This window comes from Branchiostoma belcheri, unplaced genomic scaffold, assembly GCF_001625305.1.
Source record: "Branchiostoma belcheri isolate BF01 breed outbred unplaced genomic scaffold, Haploidv18h27 scaffold3, whole genome shotgun sequence".
NCBI lineage: Eukaryota > Metazoa > Chordata > Leptocardii > Amphioxiformes > Branchiostomatidae > Branchiostoma > Branchiostoma belcheri.
This window is the reverse complement of record NW_017803909.1, coordinates 3,971,943-3,991,669: the sequence shown is the minus strand read 5'-3', so window position 1 is coordinate 3,991,669 and position 19,727 is coordinate 3,971,943. Positions and strand designations below refer to the sequence as shown.

Genomic DNA, 19,727 nt, shown 5'->3' with positions numbered 1-19,727 from the left:
TGAGGTTCATCACAAGCATATATGCTGTTAATGTTTTATTATAAAAAAATTTTTGATGGTTTTTGGTCATTTACAAAATGTAGTTGGAGACAGCTGAGTATATCCTGCATTTTATGCCCTTTAAATACTTTTGTTTTTAATCCATCCAAAAAAAAGGCTTGTTTGAAGGCGAGAAAATGTAAGAAGTGCATAGTATACTGGCTCCAGAGATTGTATTGAATAGGACATGATTGTCACTGTACTTTCAAATTTGAAGGGTTGACAGACAAGATATCGATCCTGAAAATAGAATTCTATTCTTACACAAATTTTCAAATTCAAGAGAAATAATTACTAAAAGATGAATTTATTTTACTACAAATATAACGTATGTATAAACAGCCGTGGCTTGTTATTAGTTAAGTAGTCAAGTAGATGTACATTGTATACTGGGGACACAGTGCTCAATATTCTAACTGATGCTCACTTATCACAAGTGGAGAAACCTGGTCACTGTGCAGTATGTACTTATGAAAAGGGACCAAACAGTGCAAAGAAGTATGACCATTAGAGCTGCACTTCTTTGGATCTTTGCTGATTTCACCTGTGCAATGTTTAGTATATGCAATGTTTGTATAAGTATGTGATGCCACCATTAAATTTCTCCTAAAATGCTTCCACAAAATTTGTTTTTCATTAATCTTTCTAGATATTAGGTTCAAACGTGTGCAGCATGATAAGTCAAAATACATGCACAAGAAATACAAGTACTGATACTAATTTAATACACCTGTTTTGCCCTCCCACATTTTAGTGATCCAGTAGATGATTAAATGAGTAGATAGGATCATTGTTGATGTTAGGTAAGGGAACAAGGGTCTATCACACCAGATACACGCTCCTCCGCAGCGTCCGCTAGCACGCTATTAAAGCCACATCTGGGCGCGCGGCGGGGTCCCCAGAGCAACACAGTGCGGATTTGTGTCCTGGGGCCGAGAACGCATTTTGCGCAAAGCATGCTGGGTAGCAGAGTGAACTGTCCTGGGGACGAGAGTTTGTGGCGCGGGCGTGGAGAATGCCAAAACTCCCTCCGTGGCTAAGTTCCTTCCGCGACTAACTCCCTTCTGGGCAAATGTAGAGGGATAACGGTACACCCTCATAGCGTCACCAAATGAGGTACTTTGTAAAGGTCCGTTTCATTTGGTATATATTACCATTGTGACAGCATTTTATACCCCAAAATAGGAATCTTGCGTCTTGTTTTAGGTCCCGATAGTAGAAAGAATGCAGTGTACATGTATTCAGATGGCCGCCGTGTAACGTTACGTACTAGCGAGCGCGCACGACAATACCGCCAGAGTAGAGTAGGTTATCATAACCCTTTAGAAAGCGCAAAGAAAACAAAAACGACAGATTTGCATTAAAGAAAGTTTATTTTCCATAGCCTGGGCTAAGCCACGATCTATAACCTATGGCTTCTCCACGGGCGCTGGGGACGAGCGTGCACCAGATAAGGGCTGTCCCGGACAGCATTTCCAACAGTGATTCCTCCGTCAGTTCTTGAATCGTTTGTCCTCATGTAGTGTCCACTCTGCTTATTGTGAAACACTCGGTCCCCTTCACTAAAGAACAAAGCAACACAAAATACAACCAAACATGTAAATAAACGTACTATGTATTTATATTCTGTCACCTTTTAAGAAAGCTCTAATAAGTCCAGAATCTAGGAATATTTTCGTGTCACAGCAGTGTCTACTTTGAATCCCTAAAGTTCTAGCCAAGAAACACAATATTTACCTTTGCAATCTTTTACATGTAGATAACTTTTGTACAGGTTAATTATCTTCAGGCTAGACTTCAGGGGCCTATAGCTATGTCTTCAGCTTCTAAGTTAAATGGAATGAAGATGTCACTGTATGAAAAACAGTACACTTACGCCATGAAGACTCCAAGAATGCCCAGCTCGCAGCAAGTGCCCAGCAGGTTGGGCCTCTCTCCTGGCTTGATGAAGTAGTTTTGTACCACAGCAGGGCGGATGAGGTCCATGATGATGTAGGCTGCTCTCTCTTCAGAGTCCTTCAGTTTCCTCAGCATGGTCCTGATGTCCTCTCCATATGTGTTGTGACCTGGTAAGAAGCAATCAGGTGTTTACACAGTTAAAAGATCCGAGGATGGCACTGCCAGTTTCCCCGCATACAACTTGTAAAGATACATGTATATATAAATGTACATTCAATCATCAATATGTAAATATCCAAAGTGATTCCTAAAGTGATGACTGGTCTTACCACCCCCTTCTCTTTGCGGCTTCATGACGTAATCTTCAGGACTTTTTATGGCCATCTGAACTGTCCGATCTCCTTCCAAACCCTGGATAAAGAATCAAATGTAGAATAAAGAAAGGGTCACTCGAGTTAAATTTGTCATTTTCTCTTTACATTACACTCACTTACATTGTGTATATAAACTATACAATACATGTTGTTTCAAATTTTGGTGAAAACACAATATCACTGATAACACAGGTTTAATGAATCCAAAAGGGTCACACTGTTACCATTTCAAGTGTGTATTGTCCAGTAAAGGTTGCCCTAACCCTGCTCACAGCCATTGGATCGTCCAGGAACTTTTCCAGCACACCTGGCTGGGCTAACTCCTGCTGGACTTTCTTGGTTCCAGCGAGGTGGTAGGATATACACGGGCACTTGATCGCCCTGGACCTCTCAATCATCATACGGGCATGCCATTCCTGTCGAACACAAAATTACAAATTTACTCAGTCCAACCAAGAGCAACATAATTATAATCCAATGAGTCTTATAATCTTTAAGTTAATAGCATACATGTACCTTACCTGTACCTTGTACCTTACCTTTTCAGTTGGATAGTGGTCAGGTAAATATCCGGTTCTAAAGTAGACAACAGCAACTTCGGATCCATGTCTAGAAATATATGTAAATGTAGTAGAAAGTGCTTAATAGAGTAAAATTATGTATGGCTCAAACAACAGAATGTGCATGATACTGCTGCAGCAACTATAATAATGCATCCATAACTTAAACACTCAGTCTGGTAGGTTTAAATTTGTTGCAGGGCAAGACTTCAAATATTCTGACTTGAATACTCACATGAAAAGTGTCTTGTCAGGTGTCAGCTCTGCATGCTCTGCGATCTGTCTCATGTTGTACCTTTTCGCTGTTATACCGGGGTGTCTGCAAAGAATTGACAGTACAAAGTACATGTTTAGTAAAGTCTAACTGGTGGATAAATGCGTGAAGCCTTAAGAACTTTCTACCAAACATAGTTCAGTTTGTGTATCATGGTATTCCAGAGCCCCTGTAATGCCTAAAATTTGTACATGTGAAAGGGATGTGCAGTGGCTAAGAGACAGGCATTTTTTATTCAGGTAATGTTTTCACTCACCTTTCCATCACTGTAAATTCTGACAGTCTCTGCTCATAGACATTTTTAGTTCTTTCCTCCTCTATCACAAACACTATGATGGCCCTGGTGGAGAAACATTCAATATTGTTTCTGATTTATTTGTTCTTTTCTTGTAAATAAAAGCAATAAAGAGAACAAAACATTCATGGAGTAAAACGTCTGGTGAGCTTTCATTCAAAGTAAAACATAGTCCAAAACAACAAAAACATGACAAAATGCAAGACTGTTTTCAATCAATTATCACTGTAGCCCTATTACATGTACAATAATTGTAGTTAACTTGAAATTTCTTTTCAATCTTTCGACAACTGTATACTATTACTACTTCAGGTAGAAAGGGGATATCATGATCAGAGGCTTCAGAATTGTATACACCACCATTATCCTCCCAAATTGTTTACTGTCAGCAAACTGTACAATACAAGAGTTGTGATTCCTCAACACCATCTGTGACATAGTAAATTTTGGCATTTTACCTTATCTGTCATTAACTTTAAAGGTAATAATTGTAAAGATTGAGGACTAACTTGTGTGATCCATACAGCTCCCATGCTGCCACAAAGCCGTCTACATTTGATTCCAAAGCCCTATTCTCTGGAATCTGGTGATTGTAGAATTAGATTTAAGAATGTGCTCAAATCCCTCCACATGCACCCCCCCCCCCCAAGAAAAATTTCATGTTACAAATGTTGGAACAAGTTTAAAGGACTAGTCTAAATATAACACTATAAGTCTTAGGACAGTACATGTATACAATACTTACATGCTTGCTGGCATCAACCACACCCAGAAGATTCAGCACAAGTCTACATGATATAAAAAGAGGTTACAAAGTTGGACAATCATTGGTACCCCTGTGCTGTGTGTACTAAGTACTTGATATCAACCTTTACCAGCCTAATGCATTCAGTGAAGAAGAAGTGAACATTTGTACACCTGGGCCAGGCCCATTATTAATGATCTGAGGTCATGTTGGGCATGCACAGGCAAAATTGTTATGATCTCTGTAAGCTGTAAATATAGAGAAAAACACCCCAAGAGTCAACTTTTGTACCTGGAGGGTAAACTGCCAAGTGTTGAAAATACATGTACATTCATTATGTGCTACAATGTAGTACTGGGGTACTACAAATATATAGGACACCTGATGATGCTTTAGTACCATGCATGGTTATGACAGCTCTTATTAATGAGCTCTCTGAAACAGTAACTGGTACTTTGAAAAACAAGGGCACCAATCGTTGGAAACACTTTGTAAGCACATGTCCATACTTGTGCACAGAGGCTATCTTTTCACCGTAGCCGGCTCCTCCAGCAGCCATAGTGTTGATCTCTGTCTGCTTCAGCTGGAGCTGTCTGCTGGCAGTCATTCCTTCTGTTCGTAGGACAGCATTATTGGTACTGTTGGTACCAGTAGTTTCCAACAGGTAGTCTGATCTGTGGATTCCAAGGCAGATAGGCTGGAATACAAAGTACATTTTGTTGATTGGTCATGTCAAACATGCCTGGTCTTCCAAACTCCATTCTTTGAAGCTAGAGAAAAGGTAGGAAATCCTCAACATGGTAATCTGAAACACTTGTGACTGTCATTACAGAATGTCTACATCTCCCATGCATTAATATTAACCCACCTCTATGCTTCACTACACTGAATGAAGTCTTTGGAAAGAATAGCCTGATAGCTTTGACTTTTTTGACATTTTGAAGTTATTTTTTTAAATTGTGCAATTTGAAAGCACACATGTAGGTGACAGATACTAACCTGAGTCACACCTTCCTCCATCACCTGTTCATAGATGTGAAACAGACCTGCGGTAAACTTGTCCGCCTTTACAACACTGAAAAAAAAATACTACCGGTAATTATGGAAGGCAACCAGAGACAGATCTGCATGTAGATCTAGCCGAAGATCCGTCTGCCAAGGCGCTATGCTCCCTGAGGATGCATGCAGCCTTGAGTGAGTAATTATGAATTTACTTCATCTGATAATCATACTAATGCTATCACGGTCATTGGCCTGTTGTTACAACTTTGGCTAATTCTACAGCAATTTATAGATGCTTGATGTAGTCATCCGGTGTCACACATTATGAGTATTTATATTAAGACAGTTCTACAAGCAAATCCTAGTGTAGTATACTGTATTACGCTAAAAAAATGAGTCTATTCTGTCACAATGGTTGGACCCTAACCTGCATTCTCCCAAGGCCTTAAGTCCCAAGGCTAAGGTATTTGCTGCGTGATAGCTCTACCGTGTTAGAATGTAGAAAGGTGAGTCTGTCACAATGGTTGGACCCTAACCTGCTGAGACATCTGGTCAGAAACTCCCTGTCACGGCTGACCCTGTGGACCAGTAGGTTGAAGTCCTCTTGCACTGCTCTTGCTTGGTCAAACAGGGCTCTGGGAGGGATGTACAAATGTACAACCATATCAAATACCGGCACAAACTGAGAGTGTACAAAAGCCCGCCCAGGGGCATGGCCAATGCCTCAAATACCAGAGCCACCACCTTAAATTCCAAATCACATAAGTGACCTGAACACTCCCCCCACCCTAGGTATACCATTCCCCAGTGGAATGCCCTGCCTGGCACAGTTGTGACGGTTCCCACCATTGAGTCGTTCTGTGCCATGCTGGAGGCCTATACGTGCTTTTGCCCAGGACCTCAACTTCCCTAGCCAGTACTTTCAGATGGGGTCATTTGACAATACCTTGGGAAGGGTGATGGTAGAAGTGTGAATGGAGAAAAGCAGTCCTCTTGATCATCTGTCAGAAAAGCCAGGCCCTGGAGAATTGCATAGTCCTTTGCTGTCTCAGCCAGACTATCCAAGGCAGATGGGTCCAATGGTAGGGGTACAACAGGCTCCATCTAACAACAGCTCTGCTAGAAACACCCTATACAGCCAAAAAACCTGGGAGCAAATCAAGATGACTGTGAATTAAGAAGGACACCGGTAATTGATCATCAGATGAACTGGTTAGACTGCTTAATTATGGCGAAAACAGCCAATTATAATAAGTTGAGCAACCTTGGTTGTATGTAACGTCATGTCAGCCAAACAAATATAGCCTAAGGGTGATTATTTTGAAGGTTAGGGCAGGTAAAATTGGGGTTATGAGTAGGTGTGTACTGAGGAGGTGCATCTAGCTGCACAAAAAAATATTTGGAGCCCTGGATAAATAAAAAAATAAATCACGTACCTTGGGAGTTGTGGAGAATCTGATGATGTCTGTCTTGGTGTGTAATAACCAGAATGAACGCCAATTCAACAGGTGGCAGAATCTAAAGCATTCATGGCCTTTTACCATGCAATTAAATTGTCTTAGCAACAATGGACTGGAATTTCTGACCCAGGGGCACGGACAAACCTTGAAGAAGGGAGTCCTTTATTGATAGACCTTACCAGTTACTGATACTAAAGTAAATTGAATCAAATTTTCAATCTTCATGCTTTATTCATACTAAAGTATTCTGAATGTTACAGACCATACATTGTGCAGGAGTATCACTTGAAATTGCCATGCCAGTTAGGCTACATGTATATAGACTAATTTTTAAAGCTAAGTAGTACTTAATTCCAATTACACTGGTGCAGAGAAATATAGCAATCTCACACACTATAGATGAGAGCTCACAGGGAGCCTGAGAGTTTGGACAGCACATCTCACATGCTTTAGAACACAGCTCATGGGCAGCCGGATGAGAGTTCGGACAGCACACCTCACAATTACATGCTTTAGACACAGCTCACAGACAGCCTCAGAGTAAGGACAGCACATCATGCATCACAGCTTAAATTTCTCCTAAAGCACTTCCACAAAATTTGTCACAGATTAATCTTTCAAGATGTTAGGTTCAAAAGTGTGCAGCATGATAAGTCAAAATATACATTGTATGTACAACAAATACTAGTACAAGTACTGATCTAATGCATTTTGGTGAATTCCAATAGATATAAATAAATGTAGATGATAGGTAAAGGAACCAATGTCCATCAGACTAGATAAGGGCTGTCCAGCACAGCATTCCCAACATAGACTCCTCCATCAGATCTTGAATTGTTTGTCCTCATGTAGTGTCCACCCTGCTTATTGTGAAACACTCTGTCCCCGTCACTAAAGAACAGAAAAAAATACAAGCAAACATGTAAATAAAATGTACCATGTTATAAGCTCTAAAAAGTCAGAGCAATTTAGAAATATCATAGCAATGTCTACTTTTAATCTCTAACATTCTAGCCAAGAAACAACAACCTTTGCAACTTTTTAGATAAATTTTAATTATCTTAATTATCTTATCTTATCTATCTAAAAATGTAAGATTTGAATGAAGTAGAAGTTATTGTATAAAAAAACAGTACATAATGTACACTTACGCCAAGAAGACTCCAAAAATGCCCAGCTCACATGAGGACCCCAGCAGGTTGGGCCTCTCTCCAGGCTTGATGAAGTAGTTTTGTACCACAGCAGGGCGGATGAGGTCCATGATGATGTAGGCTGCTCTCTCTTCAGAGTCCTTCAATTTTCTCAGGATGGTCCTGATGTCCTCTCTGTATGTGTTGTGACCTGGTAAGAAACAATCAGGACTGGTGTTTTACTCTTGATGTACACAGTTAAAAGAAGATCTGAGGATTTTCTACATGCACTGTGAGTTTCCCCTGCATACTTGTAAATAGAAGAAGATACATAAATCATTGTACAATCATAATATGTATTACATTGTACTAAATATCGAAACTGACTCAAGTGATGACTGGTCTTACCACCCCCTTCTCTTTGCGGCTTCATGACATAATCTTCAGGACTACTCATGGCCATCTGTACCGTCCGATCTCCTTCCAAACCCTGAAGGACAAAAACACTCAGGTGTTGAATTTGTCATCTCTTTACTTAACACTAACACTGTACACATACACTATACAGTTGTGTACATGTTGTTCCAATTTTGGTGAAAACACAATATTACTGATAACAGGTTTGATGAACCCACTGTTTTGCTTACCATTTCAAGTGTGTATTGTCCAGCAAAGGTTGTTCTAACCCTGCCCACAGCCATTGGGTCTTCCAGGAACTTTTCCAGCACACCTGGCTGGGCTAGCTCCTGCTGGACTTTCTTAGTTCCAGCGAGATGGTAGGATATACACGGGCACTTGATCGCCCTGGACCTCTCAATAATCAGACGGGCACTCCATTCCTGTGGAACACAAAATTACAAATTTACTCAGTCCAACCAAGTGATGTAATCGAATCTAACTCATGATCAAATACGACTCTACATACAAATGTATATGAAAATGTAGCTCACCTTTTCAGTTGGATAGTGGGCAGGTGAATATCCAGCTCTAAAGTAGACAACTGCAACTTCGGATCCATGTCTAGAAATACATGTACATGGAGTAGAAATAAGTGCTTAATACATTGTATAATGTACGGCTCAAACTATAGTATGTGCATGATACTCTCAGTTGATGCAGAAGCTATAACAATGCATACATCAATAGCTTAAACACTGGTAGGCTTAAACTTGTTGTAGGAAAAGATTTCAATAACTGTGACTTGAATACTCACATGAAAAGTGTCTTGTCAGGTGTCAGCTCTGCATGCTCTGCTATCTGTCTCAAGCCGTACCTTTTCACTGTTATACCGGGGTGTCTGCAAAGAGATGATGGTAGAAAATCTATGTTAGGAAAGGTCTTTTTGGTGGATAAATGTGTGAATAGGCAGAGCCTATAATGTTCTACCAAATACTGATTAGTGCATGGTATTGCAGAACCCAAAAAAATTTACATGTGAAGGGATTTGAGCACATTATAAAATCTAATGCTATAATCTCCAGATTCCAGAGAACAGGGCTCTGAACTCCCTTTTGACATTTTGCCTTATTTTCCTTGTCGTTTGATTTTTACACTCACCTTTCCATCACTGTGAATTCTGGCAGTCTCTGCCCAAAGACATTTCTACATCGCTTCTTCTCTACCACAAACACTATGATGGCCCTGGTGGACAAACATTCAAATGTCACAATTAATGAACAGATCTGGAGTAGAAATTCTGATGAGCTTTCTTTCGAAGTAAAAAGTAGGCCCAGGCCAAACCACTCAAAACATGAAGATGCAAGCCTGTTTTCAATCAACATCACAGTAACTGTAGCCCTGTTACTAGTAGTTTATTTGGAATAACTGTTGCATCCCTTACTTTTACACAGTTATCAATTTTGAATATGAATATTAGTACATGGGATGTCAGATTCTTCAGAATTGTATACAGCAACATTATCCTCCTATCCTAAGTTGATTTTCTTTCAGCAAACTGTACAAGACTTGTGATTCCTCTGCACCATCACATAGTAAATTCCCTGGTAAATTTGGGCATTTTTATTTTATTGTCATTAATTTTAAAGGTAATTCATTTTGGGCAGAGAGAGTACTAACCTGTGTGATCCATACTGCTCCCATGCTGCCACAAAGCCATCCACCTGGGAGTCCAGAGCCCTATTCTCTGGAATCTGGGGATCATACTATTAGCATTAGACTTTATAATGTGCTCAAATCCCTTCACCCCCCCCCCCAAAGAAAATTCATTATACAAATACAAACAATTTCAAGTGACTAAATATAACACCTGATAAGCTTGAGAGCAGTGCCTTCTTGTATTCAGTACTTACATGCTTGCTGGCATCAGCCACACCCAGAAGATTCAGCACATGTCTACATGATATAAAGAGGTTACAATTAACAAAGTTGGACAATCATTGGTACCCCTGTGCTGTGTGTACTTGATATCAACCTTTACCAGCCTAATGCATTCAGTGAAGAAGAAGTGAACATCTGTACACCTGGCCCATCAAATGATGTAAGGTCATTCAGGGCATGCACAGAGGCTCTGCAACATGTAAATAATATAGACGTGACACAGTGACCCCAAGAGTCAACTTTTGTTACGACAATTCTTTTTAATAAATTATCTAAAACTTTGAAAAACAAGTAAAGTGCACCAATTGCTGAGAGCACTTTGTAAGCACATGTCCATACTTGTGCAGAGAGGCTATCTTTTCACTGAAGCCGGCTCCAGCGGCAGCGATAGTGTTGATCTCTGTCTGTTTCAGCTGGAGCTGTCTGCTTTCTGCTCCCAGGACAGCATTATTGTTGGTACCAGTAGTGTCCAACAGGTAGTCTGATCTGTGAAGTCCTAGGCAGATGGGCTGGATATACCAAAAAATAATAATCACATTTAATTTTGTTGATTGGCCGTGTCAAACATACCTGGTCTAAGCACTTAGACATGTAGGCATGCATGTCAAACTCCATGTTTCAAAGCTATTAATCTGGTAATGGTAATCTGTTTTGGTTACTGTCATTACAGTGCATATTATATATGTCTCCCATGCATTACTAGTACTATTAACCCACATCTATGCTCTATCACACTGAACAAAGTCTTTGGAAAGAATAGCCTCATAGCTTTGACTTTCTAAAGTTTATTTTAAAAAAATTAACATTTTAAGGTTAACATGTAGGTGATACATGTATTACAAACCTGAGTCACACCTTCCTCCATCACCTGTTCATAGATGTGAAACAGACCTGCTGTGAAGTTGTCCACCTTTACAACACTGTATTTGAAGAAAAATAGTACCGGTAATTATACAGATTTTCTTCATCTGATTACTTGCTAACACAGTCATTGGCCTGTTGTTACAACAACTGTATGTTGTAGCAACTTGTAGATGCTAGACAGTCATCCAGTGTCACACACAGAACAGTTCTACAGCAAATCCTTAAGTTTTACACTAGAAAGGCATTCTCCCAAGGCCTTACATCCCAAGGCTAATGTATTTGCTGCTCTACAGTCAGGAGAATGTACAGTAGAAAGGTGAGTCTGTCACAATGGTTGGACCCTGACCTGCTGAGACATCTGGTCAGAAACTCCCTGTCATGGCTGACCCTGTGGACCAGTAGGTTGAAGTCCTGCTGCACTGCTCTTGCTTGGTCAAACAGGGCTCTGGAATGAATAATGTGGATTATCTTATCAATAATAATCACCCAACAGCAAAGACCATTTGATTTATTTCCAGCATTTGGGGATCACGGTAATGTTTACAAAAACCAAAAACAACCCCCCTCCCGCAGCCACAATGTCCCAGGGGTTTCCAGGAAAGGGTCTGACTGGGCATAGAAGTGTGTCAGCAAGCTGGGAGACATTCTTACACTTGGACATATTCCATGCCTGTGGATAAAATGCCTGAATTCCTAGAATTCTTGCAGACTGCACACAATACTGTACCATTAGGCTCGCCCATGAGGCATCGCCAAAAAATGTTCTGCATCAAAGTCAGAGATAGTCTAGCACTAGTATCTAAAACAATTCCAGTACCTTGCAAGTTGGTTCAATCAAGGTCAAATATAATATATAATGTCCTTGGTTCAATGCAATAGTCTAATATCCAAAAATGCGTGACACGAATGCTCTAAGAACTGGCAGTGGCCCCTTCTCTCCAAAAGGAGAAATACCCGCCTCACCACCTTTGATAAGTTAATGTGTTCAACCATCAAATACAGTTGCAAACTGTACTTGAGCCCAGGGGCATAGCCACCGCCTCAAATTCCAGAGCCACCACCTCAAATTATAATAATGTTAAAATGCCAGAACAAACACAAACACTCATTCCCCTCCCCCCAAGGGGGGAATGTAAGGGGGAGGGAGGTTAAATAGGGGGGGGGGGGAAGGTGGAATGCCCATAGCTGCTATATGCCGAAAGGCGGTTATACTGGCTATACAGATAAAGACTTGACAGGGTTCTCTCCAGGATTTTTTCACAGCAGAGGTCAGGTACAGAAGGGCAACTTTCGCTGCGAAAGTCACGCCCTGAGTCCCCAAAACATAACCACAGTAGGGGCATGGCATTCTTCCCGTAAAATTTTGAAACTCATAACCACCTGAGATACTATTTCTCACTTAATGAGGGACAGACATTGTGAAGTAAGGTTTTCCCTTTGCTATAGCTTCATTCTAAGGTTATAGTTTCATTTTTTGCAAGATTTAAGAAGGTTCTTCCCCCCAAAACACCCCTATGCTGGTTGAAAGACAGCAGAGGGGTCCAAATCACAGCATAGTGGGTCCAAATCACAGAATAGGGGGCCCCTATTCTCAAAAGGCCTCACGGGCGAAAACACTGTTTGGCCATACCTTGGTACAGGTGATGGTAGAAGTGTGAATGGCGCAAAGCTGACAAGGTCAGGGACATCTTCTCGATCAACTGTCAGATATGCCAGGCCACGCAGAATCGCATAGTCCTTTGCTGACACAGCCAAACTATCCAAGGCAGATGGGTCCAATGGTAGGGGTACAACAGGCTCCATCCAACAACAGCTCTGCCAGAAACACCCTATACAGCCAGAAACCTGGGAGCAAATCAAGATGTGAATGAAGATGTCATATAAGCCTTGAATACTGGTGATGGATGATCGGATGAACTGGTTAGACTGGTTAATTATTGTGTCAAACTTACTACAATGAAGGTTGGGCAACAAGGTTAGGCAATTAAATACAAGGCTCATTTGCAGGTTAGTGCGGGTAAAATTGAGGTTGTGCAGGTATTTCTGATGTCTTCATGCCCCAGGTTATGAACTTAATTGTGCATACATCAAAAGGTAACATTTACTTTCTATTCTGTTTCTACATGCAAAGCATTATTCCCTTACCTACTTGGTTAGTATTCTTTGTTTACACTGCTCTCGGTCAGAGGTTAATGACCCCACCCCAGGGGGGGGGGGCAGCAACCCTTGGCCGCCAGGAGCTCGATTTAGTCAGGCTAGTTGGCAAGTAATCAGGAGATGATAGAGAATGTTTTAAAAGTTGTGATGTCCACTTTTGGAGTATATTTGGATGATGAAGTTAAAATTTCTCTGATGCAGGTGATTTTCAATCAAAGCTAAGCTGCACAAAAAAAAGGATTTTGACTTTAATTGAGCCAAGAATAAAAAAAAAAAAATAAATCACATACCTGGAGAGTTGTGGAGGTGATGTCTGCCTTGGTGTGTAATAACAGAACGACAATTCAAGTAAACAGGTGGCAGAACCTAAAGCATCCATTGTCATTTATTATGTGTAACTAAAATTGTCTCTTAGCAACAATTGTCTGGAAATGTATTACTATGACAGTGTAGATCAAACCTTGAAGATGGGAGTCACTTATTGACCTCTCCAGTAATTGATTCTACTCAATAATCATACTTATTCTGAATGAAAATGGAAGTAACATTAGAAAATAAATTTGACACTGAAGACAGATAATAGTAATACTCAAATCCCAAGTAGCACATCATTAGACAGTTCTAGGACCTGACATCCTGTTGTCTACGCTACCATACCATCAATTTGGGCCTTCGTCTTTTTCTACAACAATGGACTGCCATACACCTCCAAAGTGTTCAGCTGGGTCACAGAACAGTGGTAGGACCTTATCCCGGTCATTCAGAACGTTTGCCGACTTAGGCAACTGTTCTAGTGGTTCTTTTTGTCTTCTCCTTAGGGTCCTGTTTGTTTTGGAGAGTAGTGTTTGCTGCCCATGTCTGTGAGTACATGACAGGGTCACTCTGCATGTGCGGGTATCATCAATGACATCTTCATCCAACAATGTCACTTCTTCAGTCTCTTCCTCAGTTTCTTCCTCACTGGCCACTGTACTCTGCTGTATGCTGCAGGGAATCCAAATTGGCAGATATTACATTTTGTAGATACTGATTGATATTGAATTCTTATTCATAAATGTAAAGACACACAATTAAATGACTTTTGTTTACAAATTAATGCATACATTACATGTATACAGTCATTAAGTATGATATAATTTTCATTTTTACTACGTTGGAGTATATTGTCTATCTGTAGTCCAACACAGTCCCTGGGGGATACAGCTCCTTATTATTTCAAATTGACATCAATATTAAAAATAAACAAGCATCTAAAAGATTCACGTACATTGTACATAATTTGTACAGTGTCACATGATACTCACATCATATATCATATTCCACTCTTAACCATGGCGACTCTTCAACTCGAATCAAGTGTATTTGCTGATAGATAAATATATGCCCTCTTGTGTGAGGGATATCAGCAAATGCACCCCATTCAACTTTTTCATGAGCTGCCAAGGCTACTCCACTCCATACAATATTTTACTTACCAAAACTCCTCTTGTTCCTGGCGAGGGATTTTTGTACCATCCCTAATTTCCCTATCATCAACCTTGGGTTCGAAGTCATCACAAACACTGGGACTTGCATCTGTGGACAGTCCTGATGATAACCAGTCCTGGTCAGGGGAGGTCAATGACCTCGGCAAATGTTTCAGCTTTAGTTTGCCCGCCTTCTTGAGTTTCTTCACCTTCAGTTTTAATGATTGCAGGTTGTGCTTATGCTGGCTGAGACTCTCACACTGTCTGTACCTGAAAAGCAAAGGGTATGGTGTACCCTGGGTGTCAGACTAGTATAGACCCCTTCGCCCGCCCGGGGGAATTTGGCCGGGGTCCCCCAGCCGGAAAGCCACGTACTGAATCGAACGCTTTTCGAACGAGTTTTCTTTGCAGAGCGTATCACTCCGCCGTCCATAGCAACGCCGTTGCTAAGGACGACGTTTTCGCGGGCGGCGGGATGAAATTTCATCCGAGTTGTTGACAGCCGATTACATCACCAGTTTCGGCCTCTGCATCAAGATGGCGGTACGTATCAGACGTGTATATCATGGGCTCTCCGTAGTATTCATATTTGAGGGGTATTCTATCAGTTTTAGTGTAGTTTTGTGATTAAACTTGGTGCACAGTGAAATGAACAAAATGGCCGCCCTGGACTGATCTGAATTTTCGTCTTATTTGAATTTGGGGGGAAACCCGTTTCGCCCTCGATTTTGCATATGACGATATGTGGATAAAATGTGTTGAACCTTTGGCTATCTCCCATTATGAATATCCTGTTGGTGCGAAGTCTGGATAGGTTTGCAATTTAATGCCAACTAGGGTCCCTTTTTTGGCTAATTTTATGGCTAAAACTCATAGTTTGTCGTTTGATTTCATTTCAGACATTGTTGAATAATTTGCGTATATGTGCTTCATTTCTTGTAAACATCATGTTCGTGGTAAAATCATTTCCGATGAACTAATCTAGTCTAAGTTTAGACCCAGACTCTTAGTCGTTAGATCTTTACAAGGACAGATTCAATTGTAAATTTTGAAGTTAACGTTGTAGTTGAGTCTGATGGATCACGAACTTCGTAAAAGAAATCATCCCTTCTGTGTGTGTTTGTGCAAAAAATTCCCGCCAACTTAATCACGTGATGTCTGGTTGTCATACAAGAACAACAAAGCTGCATGACTGCTGCAAATTGTTACAATGACTTGTCATAGTGTCTAAAGTTACAGCAAGACAAGCATGCATGTACTACCATATCTAGTGATTGATGATAAAAACAGTGCACAATGTACATGCTTAGGCAGCTTGTGACATTTGTAGAAATTATAATAAATGGTTGAGCATGTATATCATTGATTATTGAAATAAAACTAACGTTCATTTTAGTATTGAACTGAGAAAAATGTGTGAAGGGGATTCTTTTATTTCTGTTTCAGATTATCATAGGCTTCACAGTCTAGATTGGTAAGTATCTGGAAAACCAAGGAGGTTTAAAATGTTTAAACCGCCTTGGGCAAACAATGTCACCCTCTCTCCTGGCATTTTTAGAAAATTATTACTAAAATTTAAAGAAGGACAAGGACAAAGTGGGACTGTGCTCAAGTTACAGTCACATTAACAGCCCCACCTGACACTTTTAAGCACAACCAATACAAATATATAACTAAGAATAAAAGTGAAAACAAAAGTGTGCACTAACGTTATATGTTAAGAAAATTTCAGGAAGACCCTAGCCCCCAAAATTTGCCTCAAGTAGCATTGCACCAGGTTTCTTGTAAGGTTGGAGAACTGTTTTTTGAAAGTAAACCAATACTTCTTGTGGATGATCTTTATGTAGAAATGTTAAGTTCAAGAAAGGATTTGAATGTAAAAGTCAAAGTAATGTACTGATTATGACACATTCTACTGTGGTTGGACTCTTAAATGATTTAGTAAACTTTATTTTGGTTCACAAAAGTTCTAACACCAAACATAGTTTAATGTTATACTATAGATATTGTGATATTATAGAATCACTTCATTGGCAAGAGGTAACTCTAAAAAATATGATCAAGAGAATGAAGAGATGAAGTCTATTCAGTCTTGTTTTGCTTCTATGCTAAAAGATTTAAAGGATAGTATTAATTCTGGCCCCTGGTCTTTCTTTTTATATATGAATACTGTGATTCATTAAGAATCCTCCAAATTTATTGATAAATTCCAACCTTCTTGCATGAAATTGTTAACCTGCATAAAACTGCAACCTCCCTGCATAAACCTGTTCCACATTTCTAAAGAAACAAATCCTGTTTGGAATTTTTATTGTTGTGTTAACTATGCAAAAGTCTGAAATTTCTTTTTCTGATTTTGAATCTTTGGACATTACTTTGCCTTTCTTAAGGATGAGACAAGCCATAGTAGCTCTAAGTTTCTGAGGTGACTTTTCACTACTTCCCTTATTTTCTTTATTGTCTCTGAACTCCACTGTAGTTATCCTTTTCATATGACAAAATCTGAGTTGATTTATTCCTATAGCCAATCTCCTGATTTAATGTTACTGGAAGTCCCTGTGGGTGGAATGGAACTTCTATACAAGCTAGCTGTACAGTCTAAATCTAAATTACTTATTTCTTCTATGCCAACTTCAACATTTGATTCTGAATGTTCTAATTTACTCCATATTGATCAAAATCAGGAAATGCATGATGATTCTGATTCAGAAAAGACTTTTTGATAGTGAGGATCAGGATGTTAATTTTATAGATGACATTTACATAGGCAGCTTGTCTGCATTGGATAACATTTCAGATTCAGAATTCTCTGATGTTGATTAATGAGTGAATTGGGTTTGGTGTCGTATCTTATTTACATTTTTTAAATTCTTCCACCTTGCAGGTAAAAGCCACACCCAGTGGGATTGTCACCAGCAGGACACCAGGATGTTATATTGTTTATTTAGCTTGAGATTATGGATATATATATAAGATGTATTATGTATTGAGATCTTAATTTCCATCTATTCTGTTTATTGTAATCTTAATACAATTTGGGATCATGTTTAATAGTCGATTCAGCATTCAATGTCTACTGTAACTTTTGAGCATGTGTTAAGTAATATATGTACTGTAAAAGATGTACTATGTATACATGTAATGATCCCAAGTATTTGATATCCCAGTCCACAACAAAATGTGCATCATCATCATCATCATCAAAATGTACTACTTTGTTTTTTTGTTTGGTAATGAGATAAAGGTTGAAGCAACGTTAATGGCTCTTGGGTAATTTTGTGTATAATTGTTAGGATGTATGTGAGAGAGTTATGTTTAGGGATTTGATAACACCCAGCACTTTTAGAAATATGCAAATGCTTTTGTGTAAAACTAGGGACATGAGGACCTGTTATCTTATTATAGTAAGCAGTACACATGGACTATACCTGTAGATTGGATAACAGATCCAGGATAAACTTACCCATAATCAGAGCATGCAATGTACATGTTGCACTGTCCTGACTAGGTACCAGAAGCGTTGGGTTGTGTCCATAGGCTACTTTTTAACTAAGCCAGCAGGTCGATAAATGTAACTTTTCTTAAATAACTACTAGTATTTAAACCCAGTGCCATTCAAATCGAGAAAAACGGATACAATAATTATTCTTTGAATTCTCCCCAATCATGAATCAATGTTTGAGGTATTCTAGTTCTAATGGTCCGCTTGCTCTAATTAGATGTGCGTTTTTCAAAGGTCAGGAAGCTACGAGAGTATAATGTTTCCTCACGTTTAGGCAGTCGCTGGTTTCGAGTTTTCAGATCGGCCTATCTATCAAGGGACCACAAACATATATTCTGCGTGCAAAATAAAAGAACCTGTTTAGATATAAGATGAATTAACACCCAGTGTAGTCTAACTAAACGTTGTTTAGACGTAGGTCGACAATAATTTAGATTTACTAGCGATGTATGGTCATGTATAGGGCATGTAGGAGAGGAGCGCGCTCCGTAGAACACACGTACCTCGCCGGCCGCGGCGCCAGGGATGCGCGTTCTATTTGGGGAAAAATTCTGCTTTTTCCCGTAACATGGCCTCACGAAATTTCGGGGGAAACCCGTTTCGGCCTCGAAATCAAATATAAGTCAAGCACCATCAGAAAGTTTACGATTTGCTCTTTCTATTCCAACAAATTTCCTGTTGGTGCGAAATCTGCATCAAGGCGAAAATACTCAGGGAAATTGCACTAAAATTGCCTGCCTGCTCCCGTGACATGGCCTCACCGAATTTGGGGGGAAACCCGTTTCGCCCTCGAAATCGTCTATAAGTCAAATACCATCAGGAAGATTAAGGTTTGCTCTTTTTCACCCAACAAATTTCCTGTTGGTGCGAAATCTCCATCAAGGTGAAAATACACGGGGAAATTGCACTAAAATTGCCTAATTTTAGGTCATGATATCAAAAGGAGATATCATCTCGGCTCAAAAATTCATGGGGAGCAAATAAAGAAGTCTAAATATTATGAATAAGTTACAATAAGGAAGTTATATGATTGTATAATCTAGCGGTAAGCTTTCTTGTGAGGCGAGTCGACGCCCGGAGCCGTGGAACGGACTACTTTCTCTCGCGGAAGGAAAAGAGAAACGCATAGAACTCTCGACGTGGCTTTCCGGCTGCCCCGTAGCGGTAATTTAGATAGGCGGGCTAAGGGCTCTTGGCTGCCGAAGGAAAACGGCTAACGGCCCGATACTAGTCTGACACTCAGGGTAGGTATGGTCAAGGACACTGTCCTTGGTATGGTGTTGATCCAAATCAAGTCAAGTCAAGTTTATTGCGAAACAAATGCATCGGGTACACCAATGGCAAATAAAACCTTACCAACAGATCGTCCACGCTTGAATACGGGGTTAGTATACGGAGGTTCTATCATAAAATGAGACACAGAAAATATAGATCATTGCGTTGTGGAAACGTAAAAACTACATCAACATCTATAAGATATTATCTACTTACAGTTCATCAAACTTTTGTTCTGAGATCGGGTCCATTTCGGCTAGTTTTCGCACATTTCTCGGTTGTCGTTACACAAAACCAAGATCAAATCGACCGCCATCCTCGTCCTGCCTGGAAGATAAATGTTTGTGA

At 39.9% G+C, this 19,727-nt stretch overlaps 1 protein-coding gene and 1 long non-coding RNA gene across 2 annotated transcripts; one reads left to right on the top strand and one right to left on the bottom strand.

The window, feature by feature from the left end:
• Positions 1-195: 195 nt before the first annotated feature.
• LOC109473718 (glutathione synthetase-like) lies at positions 196-19,722 on the bottom strand. The gene is given in 17 exon segments (XM_019773707.1): positions 196-867; positions 1,487-1,601; positions 1,916-2,105; positions 2,268-2,349; positions 2,537-2,728; positions 2,852-2,921; positions 3,108-3,191; positions 3,403-3,486; positions 3,951-4,024; positions 4,187-4,229; positions 4,696-4,883; positions 10,960-11,035; positions 11,326-11,424; positions 12,610-12,792; positions 13,770-14,120; positions 14,612-14,872; positions 19,596-19,722. Coding segments are annotated over 17 exon segments (2,133 nt in total). The 5' UTR covers positions 19,631-19,722; the 3' UTR covers positions 196-861.
• On the top strand, positions 15,034-17,641 carry LOC109473719. Its single transcript, XR_002140446.1, has 3 exons — positions 15,034-15,145; positions 16,049-16,076; positions 17,487-17,641. It is a non-coding gene; the product is annotated as an uncharacterized LOC109473719 (long non-coding RNA).
• Positions 19,723-19,727: the final 5 nt, after the last annotated feature.